The 25,000-nt window shown below is 40.7% G+C and overlaps 1 protein-coding gene across 1 annotated transcript in view; it reads left to right on the top strand.

Annotated features, from left to right (window-relative positions):
* LOC307259907 (RNA-binding motif, single-stranded-interacting protein 3-like) overlaps positions 1-25,000 on the top strand; it is a 115,880-nt gene that overhangs the window by 35,371 nt on the left and 55,509 nt on the right. Inside the window, exons 3-4 of the mRNA XM_080039977.1 lie at positions 7,734-7,792; positions 17,073-17,164. Of these exons, the coding sequence (XP_079896103.1) occupies positions 7,734-7,792; positions 17,073-17,164 (151 nt within the window). The remainder of the gene's footprint in view (positions 1-7,733; positions 7,793-17,072; positions 17,165-25,000) is intronic.

The raw sequence follows: 25,000 nt of genomic DNA on the forward strand, positions 1-25,000 counted from the left end.
GTGCTGTTGTCAGCTGACATTTCCAATCACTCCCCCGGTCGCCCAAACTATGGACACACTTTTAACGTCTGGGGACAGAGCAGAACGTGAGCCGAATCTAAAGTGGAGCGCAAGGGCAATTTCTCTCTTGCTCCCCCGCTTCCACTAACACTTGTTGTCTTTCTGTCCGTCTGTCTTTCTGTCTCTCGCGCTTACCACTGACTATCTGTCTGTCCGTCTGTCTGTCTGTCTGTCCGTCTGTCTGTCTGTCTGTCTGTCTGTCTGTCTGTCTGTCTGTCTGTCTGTCTGTCTGTCTGTCTGTCTGTCTGTCTGTCTGTCTGTCTGTCTGTCTGTCTGTCTGTCTGTCTATCTGTCTATCTATCTATCTATCTATCTATCTATCTATCTATCTATCTATCTATCTATCTATCTATCTATCTATCTATCTATCTATCTATCTATCTATCTATCTATCTATCTATCTATCTATCTATCTATCTATCTATCTATCTATCTATCTATCTATCTATCTATCTATCTATCTATCTATCTATCTATCTATCTATCTATCTATCTGGCTGTCTGGCTGTCTGATCCATCTTCTAGTATCTACTTCATGATGAAAGGGTTGTAAAAGGCCACTGGAAGGGGAAATCACTGAAGAAGAATATCACAGCTCATCAACATTTGTGTTAAAGAAAAAACAGAATCCTGCCATTTTAAAAGCTTCACTTGAATGCACTTGAAACCGAAAACCCTTGAAATAACATTCTGTCCTGAAATGTATTATCTTAGATAGATTCCATCTTTGTAATTATTTTACCACCTCCCCATTGCAAAGTTAGTGGGCAAATAGCTAACTTAGCAAACACTTAGGGCCAGTTCCAAAAAGATGGTTGTGCACGTTAATAGCTCCATGATTTGCTAACACACCTACAAAGTTTGACAGCTGAGCGCAATTTTCCGTCCTTTTGTGTTGAACTAAAGCTCCAACCACAGCTAATTCTACCTGCATCCAATGCGCAAGTGACAAAAAATGCAATTCACCGAGTGGCAGGTTTCAAAACAGAGCCATTTTTCATTGACTCCCATGTTAAATAGGCCGTTTTCACCACATTATTAAGCATTATTTAAGCCTAGTACAAAAAAAAACATTCTAGTCTGTATGTTTAGGTCATATCTCCATGACAACACTGTCATGGAGATATGACCTATCAAATTTGTTTGTACCAGGTTAGTTTTTATTCTATTGGAGGTTAAAATGTATGAATAATTAGGGGCGTGGCCTCTTGAGTGAAAGCTAGCCGCCGGCCCTCACTTCGCATTGGAGGTATACGTCAGCTAGATGGGCGCATCTCCCTCCCCCCGACGTCATATCAATGCCCATTTTCGATAAGAGGAAATGAGGTGGAATCAAAATCTGACAAGAAGGCGATGCGCATATGCCAGGACGATTAGATGCAGATGGAATAATTGAGAACAGCCCTGATGCTACATCTATTTGATATAATATTTATGGTTGAATTGAGTAAGCGGATCTCTTCCTAGGTGGCACCGTTTCAGGCGCCCATGTGCGGTTTTACACACTGTGCCAAGGATGCTTCATTAAGACCATCGGCCAGGATTTGATGTTGATGAATGTTCTATAATCTGCTTCACATCCACACAGGTCGGCTGGTACACACAGTTCACAGGTTCGTACTGCAAACTATAGTTTGTAATAAAGCAGCCCTTATTGAATACATCTCAGCTCCATCAGAACTTTTTTTTTTTAGTTTTTCGGGGGAATCCTATATACTGTAAGCACCTATCCACTTCCCCCTGCCGGTAGATTTCCCCCATATATAAACTCAATATCAAACTTTGCCAGCTTTGAAAGAGAGACAGAGAGAGACAGAGAGAGACAGAGAGAGAAAGAAAGAGAGAGGGCAATTTTTGAGAATTTTTCAGTTTACCCTCTTTTACGTACATGCAAATGGAACAGGCGCACTCAGAACGCTGCTTGACAGACGCTTCTTTTTTCTCTCATTTGCACAGGTTTGCGGCTGGAAAAAGCAACACAATTTGTTTGTGAATTTGGCCCTTACTGTATTTACAATTACTGTAAACGGTGTAGTATTACATTGTAGCACTGTGCTTCGTTGCAACAATGGGTCCTATTAATCTAACTTTGTCAGATTTATAATATTGTTGGGAATCTAGCGGTTTAACTGTTTATTCCTTGACATTTGAGGCAGTTGATGTCAAAATATCCCACTTCAATGTCTACTCTATATTTAGCAGCTGCTGTGGATCAAGTCACGTTCAAGTTCATGTTGTAGGTTACCAAACTGCATGAACCGATAACAATGTTGAAAACGTATCGGAGCCCAAGGCAAATGCAATTCACACACACAGTCTGAGCATTCCAATACAGTCCCGAAAAGAGGTCAAATAAGCCAAACTAAGTGAAATTACTTGTTTAAGTGTGTAGGGCACATCTGCCTCCCGACATGGTCAGACCTCAATTGTTCTTTTATAGTTTAATCCAGTGTTCTTTGGCAACAATGTGGTGTTATCAAACTCAATTTCATTGTAATTTTACCGAAAAATATCCCATATTTATGATCCTAAATGGAGGAGGTATTGAGCTATCTGAAGAGTAATGGTGATGTAGTGGAGATTAAATTCACCTAAAATCAATTGACCCACCATTGTATTTGAAATTGAGTATGCCCTGCTATTTGGTCTGACATGAATCTTTATGGCAAAGGTTCTCACTCTCCTAAAATCAGTTGTAAAGAAAACAAATTTTTTTTGAGAAAATTACAATTAATGCTTTCTTTGAAGATCAAACAATTTTCTTTTGTTAATAGTCAGCCTTTTACCTTGTGATGACCACAGACTGTTATATTTCCACATTATTATACTACTGCTAAAAGTAAGTAAGGCTTTAACTAACATGATATAACACCAACCCATGGCTGCACAACTAGAGTGCCTTATAGCTACTGATTGAAGCTTTATGGTGGGCCCTTTTGGCAGATAAACACAATGTTTCAGTGAAATCGAGCCATCTTCTAAATTCACAGCACTTTTCATCTTGGTAGCACTTCAAAACATCATATCTTTATAGCTCCTCGACATTCTAAAATACATATGGGAAATGATTTTGAGGGGCTTCTGAGTCCTCCCTCCGTGTCTGTCTGTGTCTAACTGGCAGAGAGGGTGGAAATGAGGGAAAATGCAAGGGACAAGACAGCTGTATTGGATCCCCAATTAGGAGATACCACACACAGAGACCTGAAGTCTGAATTTCATGCACACACGCACGCACACACACACACACACACACACACACACACACACACACACACACACACACACACACACACACACACACACACACACACACACACACAGTCACACACACACACACACACACACACACACACACACACACACACACACACACAACCTCAGACGGAACACACACACGACTTACTCATGTATATATACACTCAGACACATCTTGGAGAGGAATGTGTATCTGGGTGTGTGGCAGCTGGGGTTCAGTAGACATCAAACGGTGAGCATCCATATAGGCTGATGGCGTTTCACAAGGAAAATAAAAAAAACACAGATCTAATGCCGCAAGGGCCCTCTGAGGACTGTCATTAACACTTCATACACATAGGCACACACAGTCGGGGTGCACAAGCATTTCGTCAAGCCTGCCAAAATTTGACATTCCACCTTAAATCTTCAGTGGTCTTATTGTTATTGACGTTGTGTATAGTTCTTCATGGTAAAAGGAAAGGTAGGTTGTGATTTCAAGGATTCTGAAGTGTCCATGTCCAAGAAGACACATAGGATTGTCAAAGTCAGTCTGTCAGTCAAACCCTCCCCCCCCCAGGCCTTTGCTGTAGGAAAAACCCTCTTATCTTGCATACTGCTGTGTTATATGGGGCTTTGTAGCATTTCTACGAAGCCAAAGAAGATAGATTGTAAAGTTAGCCAGCTTCTCCTTGTGAGAACCAAATGTAGATACTTCTGTAGGGTTGAGAGTAAACTAAAAAGACAGAAAATATTAATTTAAATTGGTTTATTCCAAAGGGTGAAAACATGGAAAGTGCATGTATACATTCTTCTTATTCTAGTAGTTATAATTATTTAGTTTCACGTATTCTGTTGAATGTTGTTGTAGACACATGGATTTCCTGTCTCAGGATTGGGAGTCAAAGTGGGGTCATCTGGATGACACTGACAATTGATATGGAACTGGAGAAAGACATGAAGACATGAAATGGGAATCAACTGAACAGAAAACTACAGTACCATGTCATCCTTTATATGCATTGACACAAAACACCCAACGTGCATCCCTAAAATATATATTCAGCATTTCAAGGAAGAGCTACATCTGTTTTACGGAAGATCTAGCTGTGGTTAAAATCAATTTGTGAAGCTTGTGGAAAATCGCTCAACATGCTGCTTCACACTTCCACTGCCATAATGGACATCCGATACATCTGATAGTAAGAGAGCCTATATACACAGATCTCTTTCTGAACCCTCTCTCTTACTGCTTCTTTGGTAAAACGGAAAGTATGGAATAAGGAAGTGCTAAGCCCTCGCCATCTGGTTCTTTGTAGTCCTTTGAATCGTTTTTTTTTTACGAGTGTCTCATGTGTAACTGCTGTTGGGTCAAGTGCAGGCCGCTGTTATTTCAACTAGCTCCAGTCTGCTGGAAGCAATGAAAAGGATTGGGATAGAACAGGACATCCTGAACTTTCTTATGCTCTTACTCCACGCTCTACTAAACCTTACTTACTTCATCATCTGATCTGTTATCAATACTTTCTTCCATTTCTTCACCACAAATAGAGTGTTAGTGTAGCTGTCTGGAATTTTAGCACTGAATGTAGTCCAGAGTGAGACACCATCTTGGATGGCGCAGTCAGTGTTGTTCTCTCCTCTACTCTCCTCTGCGTCTTTTCAGTCCAGCTAAACTGTGTAACTAGAGTAGGAACAGGTGGATTTACACTTATAGGTCACACACATCGATCTGAATACAACACACACCCACACATCGACACAGCCACGTATTAAACACAATCTGTATTTGTTTCTTCCACTTTGTGAAAACAGGCAACAGTGAACTTGTTTTTTTCAAGATTCACAATGTGTAGAGGCAGGTACCTTTTTGTCTTTCCCTTTGTCTCTCACTCTCTTTCTCACTTTCTCACACACACACACACACACACACACACACACACACACACACACACACACAAGCTAGATGTGCAGCCATACTCACTCCACAATTGCAACAAATCACACCTACAGAAGTATTTGTGAACTCAAATCTTGGCACATTCACTTCACTCACACATGCACTGTACTCTGTACACTGACATACACACACACACACACATACACACACACACACACACACACACACACACACACACACACACTCACACACACCAAGTTCTAATCACACAAAGGCTGAAGTCAACAATGGTGTAATGTGTGTGATTACCGCTATGGCGGTTTTTGATCTTTGATGTAGCATCGCGTGTGTGTCTGCATTGCGTGTTTGTCTGCATTGCGTGTTTGTCTTTTGCGTATGTATGTGGGCTATCAGTCCTGCCTTGTTTTTGCAATGTGTTTTTTTTTTTTTACATCTGCAAAGTTGGATCGTTCCCCCAAACAGCAGGCAAAAGACTTTGTATGCCGCCAGCCATGACTTTGTAAGAAAAATACCCCTGGACCAGCACTAGATTTGATTTTAGCCTGTAACAATGACTGGATATTTATTTATTTTTTATTTTTTTTACAATTGCCCCTAAAAATATATTACAGTAAATTGCTGTAAAATGTCTAATTCATTTAAAATTGAGCACTGTGCAAAAGGCGTTAAATCATTTCCTCTCCACCAGTTCTCAAGATCATAAGCTGCTCAGCTGTCACGTTATGTGTGATAGCAGCCCTTTTAGAGCCTTTTTTCTTCTGTCTTTATTTTTCTAAAGTCCCCCTGTCCCAATAGAGTTTGATGTGAGGCTGACAGGCGAGCTAGTCTCTCTCTTCTCTTTCTCGCTCACTGACAGAAGCAGTCGGCTGACAAGAGACTCTCTCTCTATCTCTCTCTCTCTCTCTCTCCCGACGGTGACAACTAAATGATCTCTTCTTTATTAAACACCTCTTACTATCTCTCTATCCTTCCCCGACTACCTCACTTCCTCCTCGCCTTTTCGCCGTGTCTCCTTTTATCTTTTGACTGACTGTTCTCCCTCCCACACTGTGTATCTCCCCCTCTGCTTTCTCTATCGTTTTCCGTCTCCCCCTCCCGAGTTGTCTCTTGATTTTCCTTAGTAAAAAGAGAGGGGATACACTCCCATCCCTCACCTAGCTATAGCCATGTCCGTCAGTCTGTCAGTCTGTCAATCTGTTTGACGGTCACTCAGCCAGTCACTCATTGTGCGGGCAGCGCTGTTAAAAACGTTAATTAAAAAGTCTCATCCAGAGAGCCAGGCAATGGTCTGGGTTGATCACAGAGATCCAACCTCTCCCTCTCTCTCTGCCTGATTTCCTCTCTCTCTCTCTCTCTCTCTCTCTCATCTCTCTCTCTCATCTCTCTCTCTCTCTCATCTCTCTCCATACCTTCACAGCACGTTTCTCAGCTTTCCGTCTGTTTCTCTCTCTCTCTTTTCTTCACTTTTTTTCCCCCAGCAAGATTGAAAGACTGGGGCTGATAAGAAACATTATTAACTTCTCTGGTGAAGAACAGAGAGAGCTCTGGGATAGAAGTGGAATGGAGGAGCAAAATAAGGGTGGGAGGCAGAGGTGTCAAATATAAAAACGGGAGTAAGGTAGCGAAACAGACAGGGGGAAAGCTGGCAGAGAGACTAGAGAGAGAAGAAAAGAGCTATATGGAGCTATGTGTCTCTCTTATGGGCCCTCCGAGCGGGATTGTGTGCCATACAGATGTCTGGTTATTATCATCATTTATGGGACAGTACTGTCTTTGTTCTGAGGCCTGCGGGCTGGGATTTGAAACAGATAAGGACAGAATGTAGAGATAGATAGAGGCACAGATATGTATTGTAACTGTGAAAAAGATGGGAGTCTCTTGCGGACTTTCTGTGAAACTGTGGTTTATGGTGCCATTGTAATTATCTAATTGTATCCCTTTTGAATTTAAACGAATGCAAATAGTCTTGAGTAACTTTGTTCTTCTTTACAAAGGGATGCATTGAGCTAACGCTAAGGCTATAGCAACATGCTCACTATGACAATCCTAACCTGCTGATGTTTAGCAGAAAATATGTGTGTGTACCATTACATATTCAAGATTTCAGCTTAGCTTGTTATTGTGCTAACATTTTTACTTATCAAAGACAAAAGCAAACTGGGGCTAGAGATAGCCCCCTGTTTTGACTTCTGGCTCAGAGTTCTCCAGTACTTTATATTAATTGCATTTCATCCTGAGGGGAACTTCAATGGCTGTACACATACACGGCAGTACATGCACTAGTTGTCCAGACTCTCAAGTCCTCAAAAATGAACCTCACATTTTTGGGAACCATTAACATCTGTCTATTTCTTGGCTATACATCCATGAGTTGTATACATATTTTATTCCAGACATAAGTGGGGAATTGACATAATGACGGACCGACAGACCAACATTGACCCCATAGAGTCTATGGATTAAAAAAAGCTCATTTGATTCAGCGGCTAATCACACTGTTCAATCTTTGTTTTCACAGGTATGGGAAGATTGTGTCAACAAAGGCCATTCTGGACAAGAACACCAATCAATGCAAAGGTGAGTGATTGGCTTTATCCACTGTGTATCTTTTCAAAGTAATCCATTATTGTTTTGAGTCTGGTAAAAAGATAGATTGAGAATTGAAGAAACTTGGAATAACTTTGCAGACTAATTATTACACTATATAGGCAGTGGTTTTGGTACATTTATGCATCCCCAATGAATCAATGCCTAAAGCTTTTTATATTGAAAAGCTGAAATGTCTGTCTACAGAAAGTGCATCCTCAAATTAAAATAAACTAGAACAAAGACGTGACTGATTCTGAATTGACAAAACATTGAAGAAGCACACATTGGGCAAGCCAATTCAATTCACAGTATATAGGCCTAATTAGTCTACTATATGTGATGGCTTGTTGCTCCACACTCCTGTCGCTTCTACACACACATCACAATCCACAGAGTGGAATAAATCTCCATCTTGTTTTCCTTTGGACTATCAGACTAAAATACAGACCAACAGTTAATGTCTTAATTTGACATGCAAACCAACATTACATTTCTGCTTCAGAATGTTAACCTGGCTCATGTAGTTTATTGCTAGCTCAGGCTAATTTCAATCAGTTTTCCTGATGTGTTGATAGCCAGAGTGATGGCAGCTTCTGTTGGGGCATTTTAGGAATTGAATTCTGTATTCTGTATTCGATCCACAATCGCTGTTCTTTGTTATTGCTTTTCTTCTCATTCATGTAGGCCTACTTTTTTAGTGGTTGTTGCTCTTTTTCTTGTTTTCTTTGTTGAATCTCTCCCGACCCCCTGGAAAGTGTTTTGGCAAAGTTTGGAGGTTGGGTTGTTGTGCGATGCAAAAAGGCACACATAAACTCACACACAATAACACTCACGCCTCCAATTATAGTAGTAGTAGGACTCCCTAAAGTTGGGTAAACCACCCAGTGTGCTGTGTCTGTGCTTTTGCGTGGTATACAACAAAACAGTACGAACCATAATGAGCATATCCTCTTTGAATCTGTCTTAAAGCTGCAGTGCTAGAGTACTTATGTTCTTGTTCTCTATGAAGATGATTTCAGGATTGCACCATAATGATGCTCAGAGTTAAGCAGCTTTTGAAAGCAAGATGTTGGCATTGCTGTTATTGGCCAAATCAAAACACAGAACACCAAACAATAGCCACAATGTGTTTCAAATTGTCTCTGTGGTGGATGAGGCCCACTCAAGTGTCTTCTGATGAGGGTCTGCTTGATTGTTGGAGTGGTCTGAACAAAGCACCAATCAATGTGATTGTAGCCGTCTGCCTTTGAAGAGGCACACAAGAGCATGTGTTCAGCATGATTGCCGCTCATCTGCCAAGGCTGTACTCAAAGGTATACTGGCATGGTTTAGGACAACTGCACAAATGCCCCGCAATCAGCATATCGACTTCAAAAGTGTGAGTGAAGAAAAAACAGAGTTATTAATACTGATGACAGAGATGTTAATGCAAAGTTTGAAAACACCAAACGTAATCGAATCCCTGTGCAAAACATGTGTACTTAACCTTTTATCTTGGATATTTCTAATTGGGCAGTTATGTAAATCTTACAAACTTCATCATTCCAGTCCCTTCTTTGGCATGACACAATCAAATTTGGCTTTGAGCTTTGGAAGCATATTAAAATGCTTGCCCTTACATCATTACAGCTTTACATAGCTGAAGTGAAGCCAGAAGATTCTAGAAACCCAGTGATAATCATCAGTTATTCTTCCATTTTCTTAACACATTACATTATTTCAGTGCAGTTCAAAATACAGCACAGTCTCAGTCTAGTGCTCCATTTTTTGGTTGTTGTGTTTGCCAATAATAGCTTCCTGTTTTTTTTAAGATCACATTACATATAGAAAGGAAATTTGCATCTAAGGGTAACACATCGAGCCAAAACCAACATCAATCTGCTTTAAACTGATGATATTCAATGTTTTTCCTTTGTTAACCAATCCCAGAAAGACCACCAATTGATCCAACTATCAAATACTGCCTGTGTAGCCAAAGCCTGATATATAATTTTCCTCTGTGTCATAGAGCTCCTTTGTTGTCCAACAACTATATAAAAAAACACAATTTAGTCCTGTTTTGGTAAGGTTTGCTTAAAGCAGTGCAAAGTTGTATGAGGCAATTACTGAGCCCTTTTATAACTCTGCGCCAGTGATAGCCAAGGGCCAGCGGCGTTATGTTCTCTGGTTATCTGTCTGTCCGTCCGGGCCATTTTTGTGAACACGATATCACATGAACGCTTGGGGGAATTTTTTCAAACTTGCACAAATATCCACTCTGACTCAAAGATGATCTGATTAGATTTTGGATTTCAACGGTCAAGATCCCTAGACGGCAACTTTTGGGAGCACAGTATTTTAAGAAAGCTTGGAGGGATTTTTGTCAAATTTAGCACAAACTTAAACTTGGACCAGAGGGTGAAATGATTAGATTTATGACGTCAAAGGTTACTGTGACCTCGCATATTGTCCGTTCCCAGTGACCTGGTGTCATATTGTAACTTCTCAGGAGCTTCATCGTCTCCAAAGAATTTCCTACCACCACAGTTTGGTGTGCAACATGTACAGTATGTACAGTTGAAAATGTATGAACACCTACATGTATGCAGAAACCCAAATTATTTAACGCTGCAAGTGCATCTGCTGTTCATGTTTCTTGAATTTCTCTCCATAATCAGATAAAAGGTTCAGTGAATAAAAACTCATAAAAAATGCAAATAGTGAAAGCAAAAAGGCATGACTGAAGCATGGTTATGGTAATAATCATCAAGTCAGTCGATTGCTTGTTGCTGTATCAGTAAATTATCCCACACTCAAGTATTAAGTAGACAACCTGGTTTAATCACATTCAGTCACAATGCGTGGGCGAACATGGGTGTACTGAGAATTAATGAAAGAGCAAAGGTGCTTAACTGGAACATCACCTGTAATGATGTGCAGCTGAAGGAATGAGCTGTTAATCATGTTTAATTGTTGTTTGCCTATTTTTTGCTGAAAAGCATTCAGCCTGTGCGTTTGTGAGTGACCAAAAAAAATGTGTGCGTGCAAGTGAGATATTAGGGCTATTCTTGGCACTGGATCTGGGCTTTATGAATACCAAACATTATGAGAGACTATTTCAAAATGCAAGCTGATACATCATGCTTTAACATTAATGCTTGTTATTTAATACACAGAATACCCAGAATGCAGCAGCTGCAGCTGTTGCAGCATAGGCGTTTTTTTTTTACAGGCTGTGGCCCTCATCAGCAATTTCACTGCTTGTGATGGCGACTTCATACGTCTCTGGGCCAGTTGTTAACTCACAATGAAAGATTTTCATTATCAGCTGGCCATTAGAATGCCTTACAAGCGGATAAGTGTTGGTTTGATTGCAGAGGCATTCAGTGGGGACAAGATAAGTGCTTAGCGTGACTAAGAGAGTACAAATTGGCACAGAGAGTTCTCTTGGAAAGGGCGGGATGGATGGGAGGATGAACGGAGAGGTGGAGGGAGGGGGTAAAAATAACCTGGGGGCTGACAGAAAGGGAAGGAGACCCTTTGAAACTGATGATTTAGCAGACAGCCTCTTCTTTTCAGGTAGATTTTTGCAGAGAAGGAAGCGAGAGAGAGAGAGGTAGACAGCTTGAGAGATCGAGACAAATAACACGTGAATGCATAACGTCTTCTTCCTCTGCGGTCTTCAGGGACAGTGTTCAATCAGGTTGCGTGCAGCTTTTGTCATGTGACAGCCTTGTGTTCCCAATGTTCTGTGAGGGTTTTACTTCATGTATCTAAGGGAGTTTGTGCTCTTCTGAAATCTGATGATTTCTAAGTACTTTAAAATACTCACAAGGCCAGTCCAATAAACACAAAAAAAGATTCACATTGTCTTGTGCTGCTGCTTCAGGTCTTTTTAGGTGAAAAAAAAACAGATGTTCCTCTTTGGATATTGTGTAAATACATTCATATATTGTCCATAGATAAATAGTTGAATATGACAGCCCTAGTAGAACACTGTAAGTAAAGCCGAAAGAAAGACTATAGCTTTGTTCTCTGAAATAATATATAGATTTTTCTTTGTAAAGTCCTCAGCTTTGTAGCGGGGCTCAATGTTAAGTACACTGACAGGTTTGTGGTTAGCAGCGTGGGAGCTCTGGGGGAGGGAGAGGGCACACACAGCACAGGATGGAGGAAGGAAGGGAGAGGAAACCACTTTAGATTGTAAAGGATTTCCATTTCCCAAAGACAAGCTCCCCCCCTCCCGCCACTGTCTCCATGTCTCCTGCCTTTTATCCACCTCCCTCACTCTCCCATTGCTCTCTCCCTCCCTCTCCCCCTCTCTATCCCTGCCAATCTCTCCGTCTCCCCTATACCCTTTTTCTACATCTCTTTTCCTCCTTTACACAGTTGGCCCATTCTAATGGCCCAAGGCCAGGAACTCTGGGAGCTCAGAAGATTAGATGGGAGCTGGTGATGTGTGTGTGTGTGTCTTTTGTTGTGTGCTTCTTAATAAATGTTTTCTTTTTTTTTCCTTCACCAGTGGAATGTTTGTCAGGCCTGACTGAGCAAGATGAATTTTCATCTCGGTGTCATCATAAGGCCACAGATGGGGGGCGGGGGGGCAGGGCACAAATGAGAAGGGTTGTATAATGCATATAGATATTTGTCACTCTTCTGTTCACTGGAAATATCCTTATCATCCTGTCCAGACAGGCTATCACTTACATCCACATGAGATGAGAATTGTCACCGAACTAGAGAGGGTATAGGGTTTAATTTATAGATGTGATATGACAATTTACAAATGACATGTTGGGCTGAAGCGTGGCGGAGTGATTTGGGAATGTGTCCAGCAGCTTGGTAGACAGGTATGTGCTCACAGACCCAACACACTTCCATCCAGCTGAAGTGTCCTTGAGCAGGACAATGATGAATCTCTAGCATCTCTTTTGGGGTGTTTTCTCATGTGTGCAGGGACAGGGAAACATACATGGTCAGATAAACACAAATCTCTCCTTGAGTGATGAATACATTCAAAGTAATTTCTAGCAGAAAAAACTCCAAGGCTGATTTTCAATCACACCGAAACTCCATAATTCATGGCTCTACTAGCGAATGGGAGTGATGTGTATTATTGCTCAAGACCACACTCTTTCAATGTGAGGACTGGATACATGTGCAGGGCGAAGCCAAATAATATGCCTTCAACTACCACAACCCAATATTTTATTGAGAGATTGTGAACAAGGCTACTGAGAAATGAACTCAATGTCCTGGTACTGTCATTTTCAGGACACATTTGAAATGAGGTAAAAAGTTGATCGGTAAATCACTGTAAACAGAGCAGCTCCACAAGAAGTGCTGTGGTTTATACCGCGGATTAAAGTCTAGTTTGATGGCCGTAGACTGGCACAATCATCAGATTATACTTACGTGCTTTGTTTTCTATCTACAGAATCTCTTTTTAGCACCATACGTCACCACCAGTGATTATCAATATTTCCCTGAATGTGTTCCCCTTTAACAAAATGACAGCATGAAAGCAGTGCAAATATGCTAAAATACAAACAAACTAATCCCAATGCTTATATACTGCCATTATATGAGAACAATTCTATACTACTGCACTGTGAAATATTAAACAATTATACAGGAATTAAAATGATCAAATGTTAAAACACAGTTTTTACAGTTCCTCAACGTTTTCGTCCAACATAAGTAGACTATTAATTTGTTCCAAAATGTTAAGTTTCCACAGAGACAAATTAAATAGGATGCTGGTTGGATGCAAATGATTGAACATTATATATTTATGTATTTATTTATTTCAGGACAATGCACATTAATGAACAGGTACAGCAGTACACGTACAAATGTCAGATTGTAGCCCGGGGGCTAATTTCCATCTATAGTCCATTAGGCAGGTTGATGTTACAATAAAATTGAAAAAGATATACAATAGAAACATTTGCTATATACAAATATGGAGAAACAAAAAGAAAGAAAAGAAAAACAGGACAATTCATTAGTAGGATCAGTAGGTTAAACAAATTCACAATTAATACACAACTAATAAGGTACAGCATATATTTAGAGGTGGTTGCACCTTTGGTTAGTTCTTAGCCACACCTTTACTTGGCTCTTAAAGCTGGCCAAAGTGGGACGTTCCCTTATAGTTGGGGGTACACTAATGCACTACCTTTAATAGCTAGTGGCTATTAAAGGTTATTATTATGGCTGAAGGCAGTTTTTCTATAAGGAACCTCACAGTCCCTGTTTACAACAGCTCTAGTGATCCGAGTCTGTCTGTACTTAGTTATTCATTAGTCTGTACTTAGTTATTAAGGCCCCAGGTCACTGATGGCGAGTGGAATTACATTTTTCACCTGTTGTATCATGGGACTCCCTGCTGCTCTCATAATAGGGAAATATAATAATATATAATGAATTTCATACTTAATTAATACGAAGTAGGAAGTGGTTACATAAAGTACTTAAATGAACTAATCGAAATGAGCCAATTACAAGGTGTCACAATGCTGTCTAGGAGCTTTATGCTCTCGTAAATGTGATTTGTTTAGTGTAGAGGCTGATGGATCTCAATAATGAACAAAAACTGTACTGAACAGCAATGATAATATTATAAGCTCTTATAAAGGTTTGTTACTATAGTAACTTATATGGCAGGTACAGAGAAAACCCACACAGCTCATATATTTTAAGTAGCTATTTAAAAGAGTTATCTGCCTATTTAGGACTGCACTGTCGGATTATTGATGGACGGACACAAAATGAGGCCTTAAAATCAATGCAGCAGAACCAGCAGTTGTCTTTTTTTTCCACTCATCGATTGTCCTTATCCAAACTTGGTGCCTACTTTTCCCACAACTCAAACACCAACGTTTTTTCTCCGTATATTTGGGTGTATTATAGCGTGGAAATCCAGACCCACACCTAGAACGAGATAGGGTCTGGCCATGAGCAATAGACCTTCCCAATTCAAGGGGCAGCACCAATGCAATTCAAATACCCCATGTCCACAGTCAGTTCCCACTGGTTTGAGATATTTTTTCAGATTTTGATGACCTTTATCTTGCGCGACAAAATGATTCATATAGCTTTTTGTATACCCATACGCAGGGGTGCTCCTCAAGACCTAAAAAAGGAGTTAGTGTGAAAACACTGGAGTTCCCCTTTTAAAGCAATGCTTTGGTCAATATGGTCACTCGATTTCAATAAACATGCACCCACCTATCTATCTATCTATCTATCTATCTATCTATCTATCTATCTATCTATCTATCTATCTATCTATCTATCTATCTATCTATCTATCTATCTATCTATCTATCTATCTATCTATCTATCTATCTATCTATCTATCTATCTATCTATCTATCTATCTATCTACCTTCATAAGATAACTAATTGAAATGATGTATGTTTATATAATGTTAAATTATGTATACTGTAAATTAAGTATTCAACCATATATTTGTGCCGTCTCATTTAGTTCAAATGTTTTACATAGTAAATGTATGTGTATGCATGTTTGCATATATTTATGAATCTGTTTTCTCTTCAAACGTTATGAGTGTATCCATGCTCAGCTGGATCTGTGTTTGTCACACTTGTCAATGTGTGTGTGTGTGTGTGTGTTTATGTGTGTATATTGTTATCCTATATTCTGGCTAAATTATGGGTTTCTGATTAGCAGCAGTATAAATATTTGTGTGTGTATGTGTGTAGTACATATCTCGCTGTGAAAGCAGCTTGCTGCCTTTGAACAATAAAAAAAAATCTGCTTATCAGCAAAACAGAGCGTTGCTCCAAGTCCAGAAAAAGGTAGAGAGACAAGAACAGATGTGTGGAATCAAGAGTTTCTGTATGTGTGTGTGTGTGTGTGTGTGTGTGAGAGAGAGAGAGAGAGAGAGAGAGAGAGAGAGAGCGAGAGAGAGAGAGAGCGAGAGAGAGATTGTAAAAAGTGTAAGTGTATTCACTCACTCTTTAACTTGTTTACATTTCGGACTATAATGAGTGAGGCTTTTGAAATGAAATGTTGATCATTTAATTGTGTTCACACGCAGCCCACTTAAAACAACAGCTGGAATTTCAAAGCTGCTTTGCTTTTCAAACATCAGTCTATCTGGCTTAGTGCATGTGTGTCAATATCTGCCTTTTACCAGCCTCTCAAATAAACCCACTGTCAAATCTATTCTTGTACTCTCAGTTTTGTTACACATACAGTTGCAAGCCGTGCCTCTTTCTGTCTATCGGGCGTATCTTTCCAGTCCCACCCATGTGACCCAGTAAAAGAGGGTGTAGCTCTGAGAGTAGAAATTGATACGTGTGTTCAGACCTTTTGTCCTTTAGTGCTTCCTGTATGGCTCTGACCCAGATCCCCAAAGCGTCAACCATTTGATGCGTATATTGTGCACACACACACACACACGCACACACACACACACACACACACACACACACATGGAGACGCACAAAATGACGCAGACCTCATCGTAATAAAATCGACAGATGGCCGTTCTCTTTGCGTCTTTATTTCTTTAAAAAAGACCGTGAATCACTTTTATCGCTGCATTAAACGTAGATAATTTTTCTTGATGTCACTGGTGCAGAGGCATACAGTATTGACCGTTACTATAGAACCCCATATGTGCTGACAGATTTAGTGCAGTGCAGGGACAAAATGAGCTGACGTGGGATATTATTAAAAATATCCAACAATAGGAAGCCAGAATATTTGACTTTTAAAACTAAAGGAAATCTTTCAGCGTTACTCGGGTCACGTGTGTGTGTGTGTGTGTGTGTAAATCTGCAGAGAAGGAATGGTGAGCATGCCATTAGCAAACTGAAAGACACCGGAGTCATTACAGGTCATAGGCATGTCATTAAAAAAGAGCCGTAGTACACAAACAAAAAACCTTTGCAGACATTAGGGGATCTTCCGGATCATAAACAAGGCAGCCAGAGTTACTGTTTTCACACCAATTATGCTGCTGTTTCTGCGTTAAAACACATTTAATGGGGGAACTAGCAGCTTTCATAAGATGTGTGACCTAAGTTGTTTTTGACACATTCAAAGGGATTTATGCAGTGCTGAACAAAAAAAAAAACACATGCTCTGATCTCTGACCCAGATGAACACTGGCTGCTTTTGCTCGGGAATATTCATTTTCAACAACATCAAGCGATCTTTTATCTGTATATCCTTTTCTCAACATATTTTTCTTCTGTGTTGTCTCCGTGTGTGTGCGTGTGTGTGTATGTGTGTGTGTGTGTGTGTGAACAGGCTACGGCTTTGTGGACTTTGACAGCCCTGCAGCCGCCCAGAAGGCTGTGGCCTCGCTCAAAGCCAGTGGAGTCCAGGCACAGATGGCCAAGGTAAGCCTCTCCCAGTCTCTTCCTTCACTCTCGGGTCTGCCTTACTGGTTCTTATTGAGGTGTTCTTGGGACGCTAAACTCCAGGTAGAGCAATGTACTGTCTGCAAAGCTGATGGTGTTGGTTGGGACGATATAGACAGTAGTGGTGGTTGTTTATGTTTGTTTATTTGTATATGTATTCTATGTGTTTATTTAAAGCTGGGGTATGTGATTTCTGATTGGTCAAAATTAACATGAGCTGTACACTTTGACCAATCAGAGCGAGGCTCCGATTCTCTGTTCTTATTGGTTGTTGGGACTTTCCATTCACTTTGGCACGACTTTGTTGGTGTAGAGCGTGTCAGGGAGGGACCATAGGGGAGGGACCAAAGAAAACAAGTGGAGCGGTTGAGGTATTTGGATTCGAATCTCTATCCCAACTGCCATTTTCTCCCCAAATTCTCCACCCCAGCTTTAATTGATCTATTTGTGTGTTTTAGAGTCATTTTCCAGTGTGAGATGTATATCTAAAGTATATTCAAGCATGTACTGCAAATAGCAGCGTATATTGGGATGCTTGTAAACTTATTGTATAATTAATTATACATACTGTATATATATTTATTTATTTATCTACTTTTATTATTTAAATTATTTCATGGGTGGGGTTCAGTGGGTTGGAAGGCTTGAGAGAGCTTTGTGTTTTGTACTTTTTGTATATTTTTGCGAAGGACCCCCTCAAAAATGAGATTATGAATCTCAAGAGGTTTATCCTTCTCATAAACTCAATATGTTATGTGTAGTCAAACTGATACTAATGCCAACAGCGGTGCCATATCTATCGTCAAAGCAGCGGTAAGCCAGATGGATTTACTGTATGTCAGTGATACTGTTGATTCACATAAGACTGATAGGTGCCGCTCTGATTGGGTCCATACAGAGTTATTGATTAATGACTGGTTGTGATGCGGTTATTGATCAAACCCACGAAAAAAGCTGGGAGAAATGATGGAACAGATGATTCCGCTGAATACTTTCCTTTCATCCCAGATTTTTTCATTTCTCGGTCTTTCTTCCACCTGTTTCTAAATGTGTTCCTCATGTATTTTCCCCTCAAATGCTAGTGATCATTTGTGCTTGTGTTTGGAGTTTCTCGATGTGCGTGTGTGTGTGTGTGAGTGTGTGTGTGTGTGTGTGATTGTGTGATTGTGTGTGTGTAGCTGGCAGTCGTATGCAACAGTGCTGTGCCAAAAAATGTGGGCCCCAACCAACAGAAATCACATTATCCTTCAATGCGTGCGAGAGAAAGACACTGCGTAGCCTCTATTTCTTTCAGAATCATTAAATGTGTATCACTGCGTACTTCCTTTTACAAATGAGAGAAAAGAGCAATTAAAAGGGGCCAGTCTTCAGGCAGAACACGTAGGAGCATCCCATTGAATTAAACAGCAGCAGGGCTCTGAGCCACCTTTTGCCTTGCTCTTCTATTAAAACCTCTTTTCATTAGACTTCTATCTCTTATTTTCTTGCTAACGGCTTGGTGAAGGGGTAGGGGGGGGGCTTTGGAAGAGCGGTGTTGATGTGTTTAGCTGTTATTAAAGAGAGAAGAACCCTCCACTCCTTGGAGATTGAGCTTTTTCCAGAGGGACAGAACGGAGGGCACGGTGTCAATTCGGAATGAAATTACACAGACTTCTTACTGTTTCATGAACTAATTATGTGCAGAGCTGGCGGTTGTCCCGAGCTAACTTTCCAGTGTCGGGGTGCAATGAGAAAGGCAGTTCTCCAAAATCAGCGGTGTTGGATTTCCTCCTCCAGCCTCTTGCGTTTTGTAAGAGGAGCCGCTGGATTGGAGTTTGACACAGATCTTGGTTTTAACGCACTCACTACCAATTAGACTTGACTGAGAGAAATTTCATGCCTAGCCATTTCCCACATCCTCCTTCAGAGCACTCCGAGGTTTTGTAGGTTAGCTGGGACAAAAACTTTTGTTCTCCGTCTATTCTAATCTGCGAGATAGTTGAAAGCTTTTCTCCAGCAAAGGCGGCAGCGAGGTGGCTGTGGGGAGAGAGAAGAGAGAGACGATTAGCTTTTTGTGAAAGAGAGATGAAACATCTAAGACCAAGGCGAATATTGATCATTTCTGAGCGAGGAGAGGCTTGGAGGAATGGTTTGCAGATAGAGCCGTGCTGATTTGGCATTGAACAACACTATACTGAGCCTGTGGCTGAAAGGCTGGGTCAAACACAGTTTATATATGTGAATGTGCTCATGGGATCTAATCTATCACATTAATTAGGCCAAGCATGACACTTAAACTTGGGAAATGTTAGTGAGTGAAGTAAGGGTTAAGACTAATGATAATTCATGATTCTGGCGAGAGGATATGCTTTCAATACACTGTTTGTGCGTTTACTTCTAACACAGTTCTAAAACTATTTGTGGCGTATATACTTATGTACACACACGCACACACATACACACACACACACACACACACACACACACACACACACACACACACACACACACACACACACACACACACACACACACACACACACACACACACAACGGGGCTTTACACTCTCTACAATCCAGTACATTTCCAGTACATGACACCCTCTATCTTCGGACCCTTAATTTCATTGACAAAATAATAAGTACATGTGTGCAGTCAGTAATAAGAGGGGGAGCAGCAGTAACTGTTTTATCTATGGTTTTAATTGGACCTTTTAAGTTTTAAGTGTGTGGTTTTCTTAACTGGTGGAAACAATTTGGGAAAAATGTGTATTTCTCACACGCTTAATCCAAACCCTATCGCTAAGAATATGGCAGGGTGAAATATCTATCAGGTGGATAAAGTGGATGTGGAGCCTATTAGCTTTAACAACCCACTTTATTTGCAGTGACACTTTCAAAAGTGAACATCATCATTTATCCACACAGCAGAATGCAACACCTGGGGTTTGTCTCACTCTCTCCCAAGGGTTCCTCTAGTATTTAAAATTGAGAAACACATTTTATTGAAAAAAAAAACGGACTGAAATGTCAGTGTGAGTAAGGCATCTTAAAACATGCTTCAGATTAAAATGGAAAAATTGGTGTGAATTAGTGTTGAAGGTGTGAGGTTGAAAACATGTCTTAATTAAAGTTCACATTTACTGTGGTAGCATCATAAATTAGATTAAAGAATGATTCAAGATCAACTAACCTTAAATACAGGTAAAAGAAAAACATTTAACTGAAAGAAAGGTCAAGTGCGTCACTAGAGGACCCAAAGGCCTGATGGGAAAATTCAATCTAAGAGTCCAATGATTAGGGCATACTGTTTGACTCTAAAAGTCAATATAAAATCAGCCCCTTACATTACTTGACTAAAAGTAGTCATTAAGTATCATGTTCTGCTTGCACTAAGTCTTGGGCAGCTTTTAAGCTTTTAACCTTGTAACTGTAGTGCGCTCTACTCTCCCTGAAAGGCTAAACTCAGGGCAAGAAGTTTTCAAATAACGAAGAAGGGTGACCAACAGGAGGGTGTATAGCACTTGTTTATCTCACAGTTAAAGAGGTCTGAACATTTTATTGCCAACCTCAAAGTTAACCAAGATTACAGTACTTTTCTCCCTGACAACATGCATGAATGAATCAGGGCACGGTTGAATCAAGGTTAGACTACTTGTGTATATACTGTATAATTGTATTCACTGCGAGAATCCTTCATCCATTAAACCCTGCAGCAGGTACTGACATCTTCTCTGTGATAGGTGTGTGTTTACAAAATAAACAAGACAAGAAGAGAGAAACAGTGAGCGGAGATGTGCAGAGAGAAAGAATGAAATGTGTGTGTGTGTGTGTCCCAGTCACTTCCTGCAGTCTTGGTAATTACTGTTGACCTGAAAGATGATTACTGCTACAGCTGTACTCCCCCTCACTATTGCCGGCTCTGTTTTGTCTCTCATTCTCGCTCTCTTTTCATACATATCTTACGTACGTTAAATCCTCAAATAACACATCAATGCATCCTTACACTTAAAGCCCCACAGCGAACACAGTATAATCCCTTACACAGGTGTGTGATGAGAGAGAGAGAGAGAGAGTATACTCTATCTGTGTATCTGGCTGTGTGCTTTTCATTTCCTTTTTTCTTTTACATTTTTTAAAATTTTTCTATCCATGTCCTTGCGTCCATGAATCCTGCATTGGTATATAAACCAATTACATGGTGGACCAACAACAACACTGTTTGTGTGTTTGTGTGGGCCTGTGTGTGGGAAATGGATGTGAAATCATGTCATCAGAAAACACTGATCACCCCGGGCAAAAACACAAACAAACAAAAACATTTAGCAATGTAAAAAATATCCAAATTTATATCAGGCACTACATTGACCATGCACACACACAAACACACTCCCTGCTGTGCATATGCGCACTGTGTGTGTGTGTGTGTGTGTGTGTGTGTGTGTGTGTGTGTGTGTGTGTGTGACTTACAATAACAGTTACAGAGGACCAAGGTCACTATGCTAATTAGAGAGATGGTACCACTGGCAGTGACACCTCACACCTCCCTCCTTTCTTCTCTCCCTTTCTTCTTCCCCCTCCACTTTGTCCTTGGCACCTCCTGCCTTTCTTTCCCCTTCTCTGTCTCTCTTTCCTTTTTTACCTCACCCTTGTCCCCGGCACCTCCTCATCCAACCCCCTCCTGTCCACACTCCATTCTCTCTATATATGCTTTTAGGTGTGTGTGTGTGTGTGTGTGTGTGTGTGTGTGTGTGTGTGTGTGTGTGTGTGTGTGTGTGTGCGTGTGTGTGTGTGTGTTTCTGCAGCAGGTGCTGCAATGCCTCCTCCAGAGTCATTAGTTACAGGGTTGAGTGAGGACAGAGAGTGAACGATAGAGAGAAAGAGGAGGGGGGGGGCTGTGTGGGTTGAGAGAGGAAAGCTTGGTGTGATGACAACGGGGAAGAGGACAAACACACAGGCACGCACACACACACACACACACACACACAACCACATGCATAAAGTGAACTTGCGTGACTTCCATTTATAAGCCGTGATTAAACCCTTGGGTTGGTCCAGTTTGTTTGTATGTTTGTTTCATTCTTTCTTTCTATCCATCCTCTCTCTTTCTTTCTGTCTCGATTTCTTTCTTGCCTATGTCTCTCATGTACTGTATGTCTGATGAGAGCCAGATGCCTGATGTTCTCTTGGTGATTTGGTTTACAGATGTATCCAATGTGTGTGTGAGCATCTGCCTGGATATGCCTGTATACTGTGTGTGTGTGTGTGTGTGTGTGTGTGTGTGTGTGTGTGTGTGTGTGTGTGTGTGTGTGTGTGTGTGTGTGTGTGTGTGTGTGTGTGTGTGTGTGTGTGTGTGTGTGTGTGTGTGTGTGTGTGTGTGTGTGTGTGTGTGTGTGTGTGTGTGGGTTTGCTGAGGTTAGTGATGGGAAGAGGAGAACAACAGAGCCGACTGACACATATAAAAAGATGAGTGGAGACAAATACACATAGACTGGAAGACTTGAGCCTCTCTCTCTCTGCTTTCTGCTTGTCTGTCACTGTTTTTCGTCTCTTTCTTTATTGAAACTGTACCGTCATCTTCTTCTCTTTTTTTCTCCTCTTAATCTTACACGCCTGTTTGTTCAAATGTGTTTGTTTCCTTTGTGTGTGTGTGTGTGTGTGTGTGTGTGTGTGTGTGTGTGTGTCTGTGTTTGTGTGTGTCTTCCACACGTTTCATCCTTGCTTGTCCCATCTGGCTCTTTTCCCCTCTTCCCGGCTTTCCGTCAGCCAGAAATAATATACTATCCTTTAACAAGGCAGCATACAATGTGGAATTTAGCAGTGCCTTGCTTCTTAAAGCAAACTCATTCTGCATCATTTGATAATGGGAAGACCTACAGCAAAACTGCTTCTGTGATCTTCCTTGGGCTATATGTGGATCATTCCTTTGTAACTTACTGAAACAAGTGCATTACAAAAACACACAATGATCGTGTATTGCGTGACAGAGAAGATGTATTAGCTTATATTTGTCACTGCCATGTTGTTGACACCGCGGGCTAACTGGAAACATCTCTTTTTATGTAAGGATGTTATAAACTATCATGATACTAGAGCTGTGGCGATAATGTTTCAAAAGACTATAAATCAATGTTTCGACATGTTTGTTCCAACAGACAGCGTTGCTAGGACTGGGTGGTGTGTTGTTGATAAAAATGTCTTTCGTTCCTTCAAACTATCAAATGAATCCTGCATTACCAGCACTCGGTTGTGTGTATATTTGTGTGTGTACATGTCTTGCCAACATATTTGATGAGATATATAAATAAATACACAGTGCAGGACTTCAATCCCACCTAATGCCATGTCAAATGGGACTGCTACTATAAAATGTATTCAATGTCTAGGGTTAAGAATCTTTAACATAACTATGTATGTTATTCAACTGCCCTGGAAAATGATTTAATAGCAACCTAGCATGCACAATGTTTTTAATATCTTATATTACATCTATTTCTAAAAATCTCAGAGAAGCCATTTGATTAATTATAATGTTCTTTTCCTGCCTGGGTGCCCCACCCTCCAATCTGGTTCAAGGCAGAGTTGACTTTGTAAAATACAGATGATGAATCACGTTTGGTTTGAAAGTGGAGGACAGCTAGGGGGCCAAGGACGTTTTGTGTGCATGTGTATTCACAGCAACTCTTAAAGAAAGGCTGTGTGTGTGTGCGTGTGTGTGTGTGTGTGTGTGTGTGTGTGCGTGCGTGCATGCATGCTGTACCCCTCTCTGTGCGAACCTGTGTCTTTTTGTTAGGCTGGACCACCTCTGGTCCAACAAAAGCAGGAGGAGGACAATGATGAGAAGCAGGAAATAAAGGGAGAGAGAGAAGAGAGGAGAGGGAGGGAGCCCAGTGAGTGAAACCCAATCGAATTAAATGTAATCTGGCCTGAATGTGCACAACCATCAGCTGCTCTCCAATCTTATTAACCCTGCATTACCAGCCCTGGGTTTTGTGTGTGTGCGTGCGTGTGCATGTGTCTTTTTATGTTGGCCTTTGTGGAGAAGGGAGAGAGATGGAGGAGTTAAGTGGATAAGTGAGAAGGAAGGGATGGGAGGGAGAGAGAGAGAGTGTGAGAGGCAGGAAGGAAGAGAAGAAAAGGGATGTTAAAGTGATTAATGTGCTTTTGTGAAAAAATACAAATTTCACATCATAACACTAATCAATTTCTAGTGACACTTAAAATGTCCTCTATTTTCCTGCATACACTTGTATATTATACAAACACAATTGATGTGCCCCTGTATACCCCTGATTGCATGTGGACAACAATCAGGGGTATACAAACGCAGCAGACAACAAGGAACTATGGCATGTGTGGCAGATCAACTGACTGCTCTCAGTAAATACTTGGTACAACTTACTAATGTAGCATGAGAGGTTTTTAAAGTTCTCTTAAAATGAAGCCATGCACCCTACAGACATACCGTATGGAAATGCAAGGTGAAAAATCCATCTGCTTGTACAATACTTTCCACATTCTGATTCTCTGGGATATTAAGTTATTGTTTGAGAGAAGGTGCTTTGTTTATCCAGCCTCGAGCGGCACACTGTTGCTTAAGTGATGTGCAGCCAAAAGCCATCCATCCAAAAGTTCCAGACTCATAAATACTTAATGCAATATGTTCATTGAAAATAAAAATGTTTGTATTTGAAGCAGGAGTCTTGCAGGCCTTTTCTTGAAATGTAGTTTGCCACAGCAGTCTCACTTGACTTGACTGGGTTTCACTTGACTTTTCATCTGTTAAATGCAAACCAATGTTAACAATGACTGGGACTGTTCAAATGCTTCATATCC

The sequence above is a fragment of the Ammodytes marinus genome (genome assembly GCF_949987685.1).
Source record: "Ammodytes marinus genome assembly, chromosome: 13".
NCBI lineage: Eukaryota > Metazoa > Chordata > Actinopteri > Uranoscopiformes > Ammodytidae > Ammodytes > Ammodytes marinus.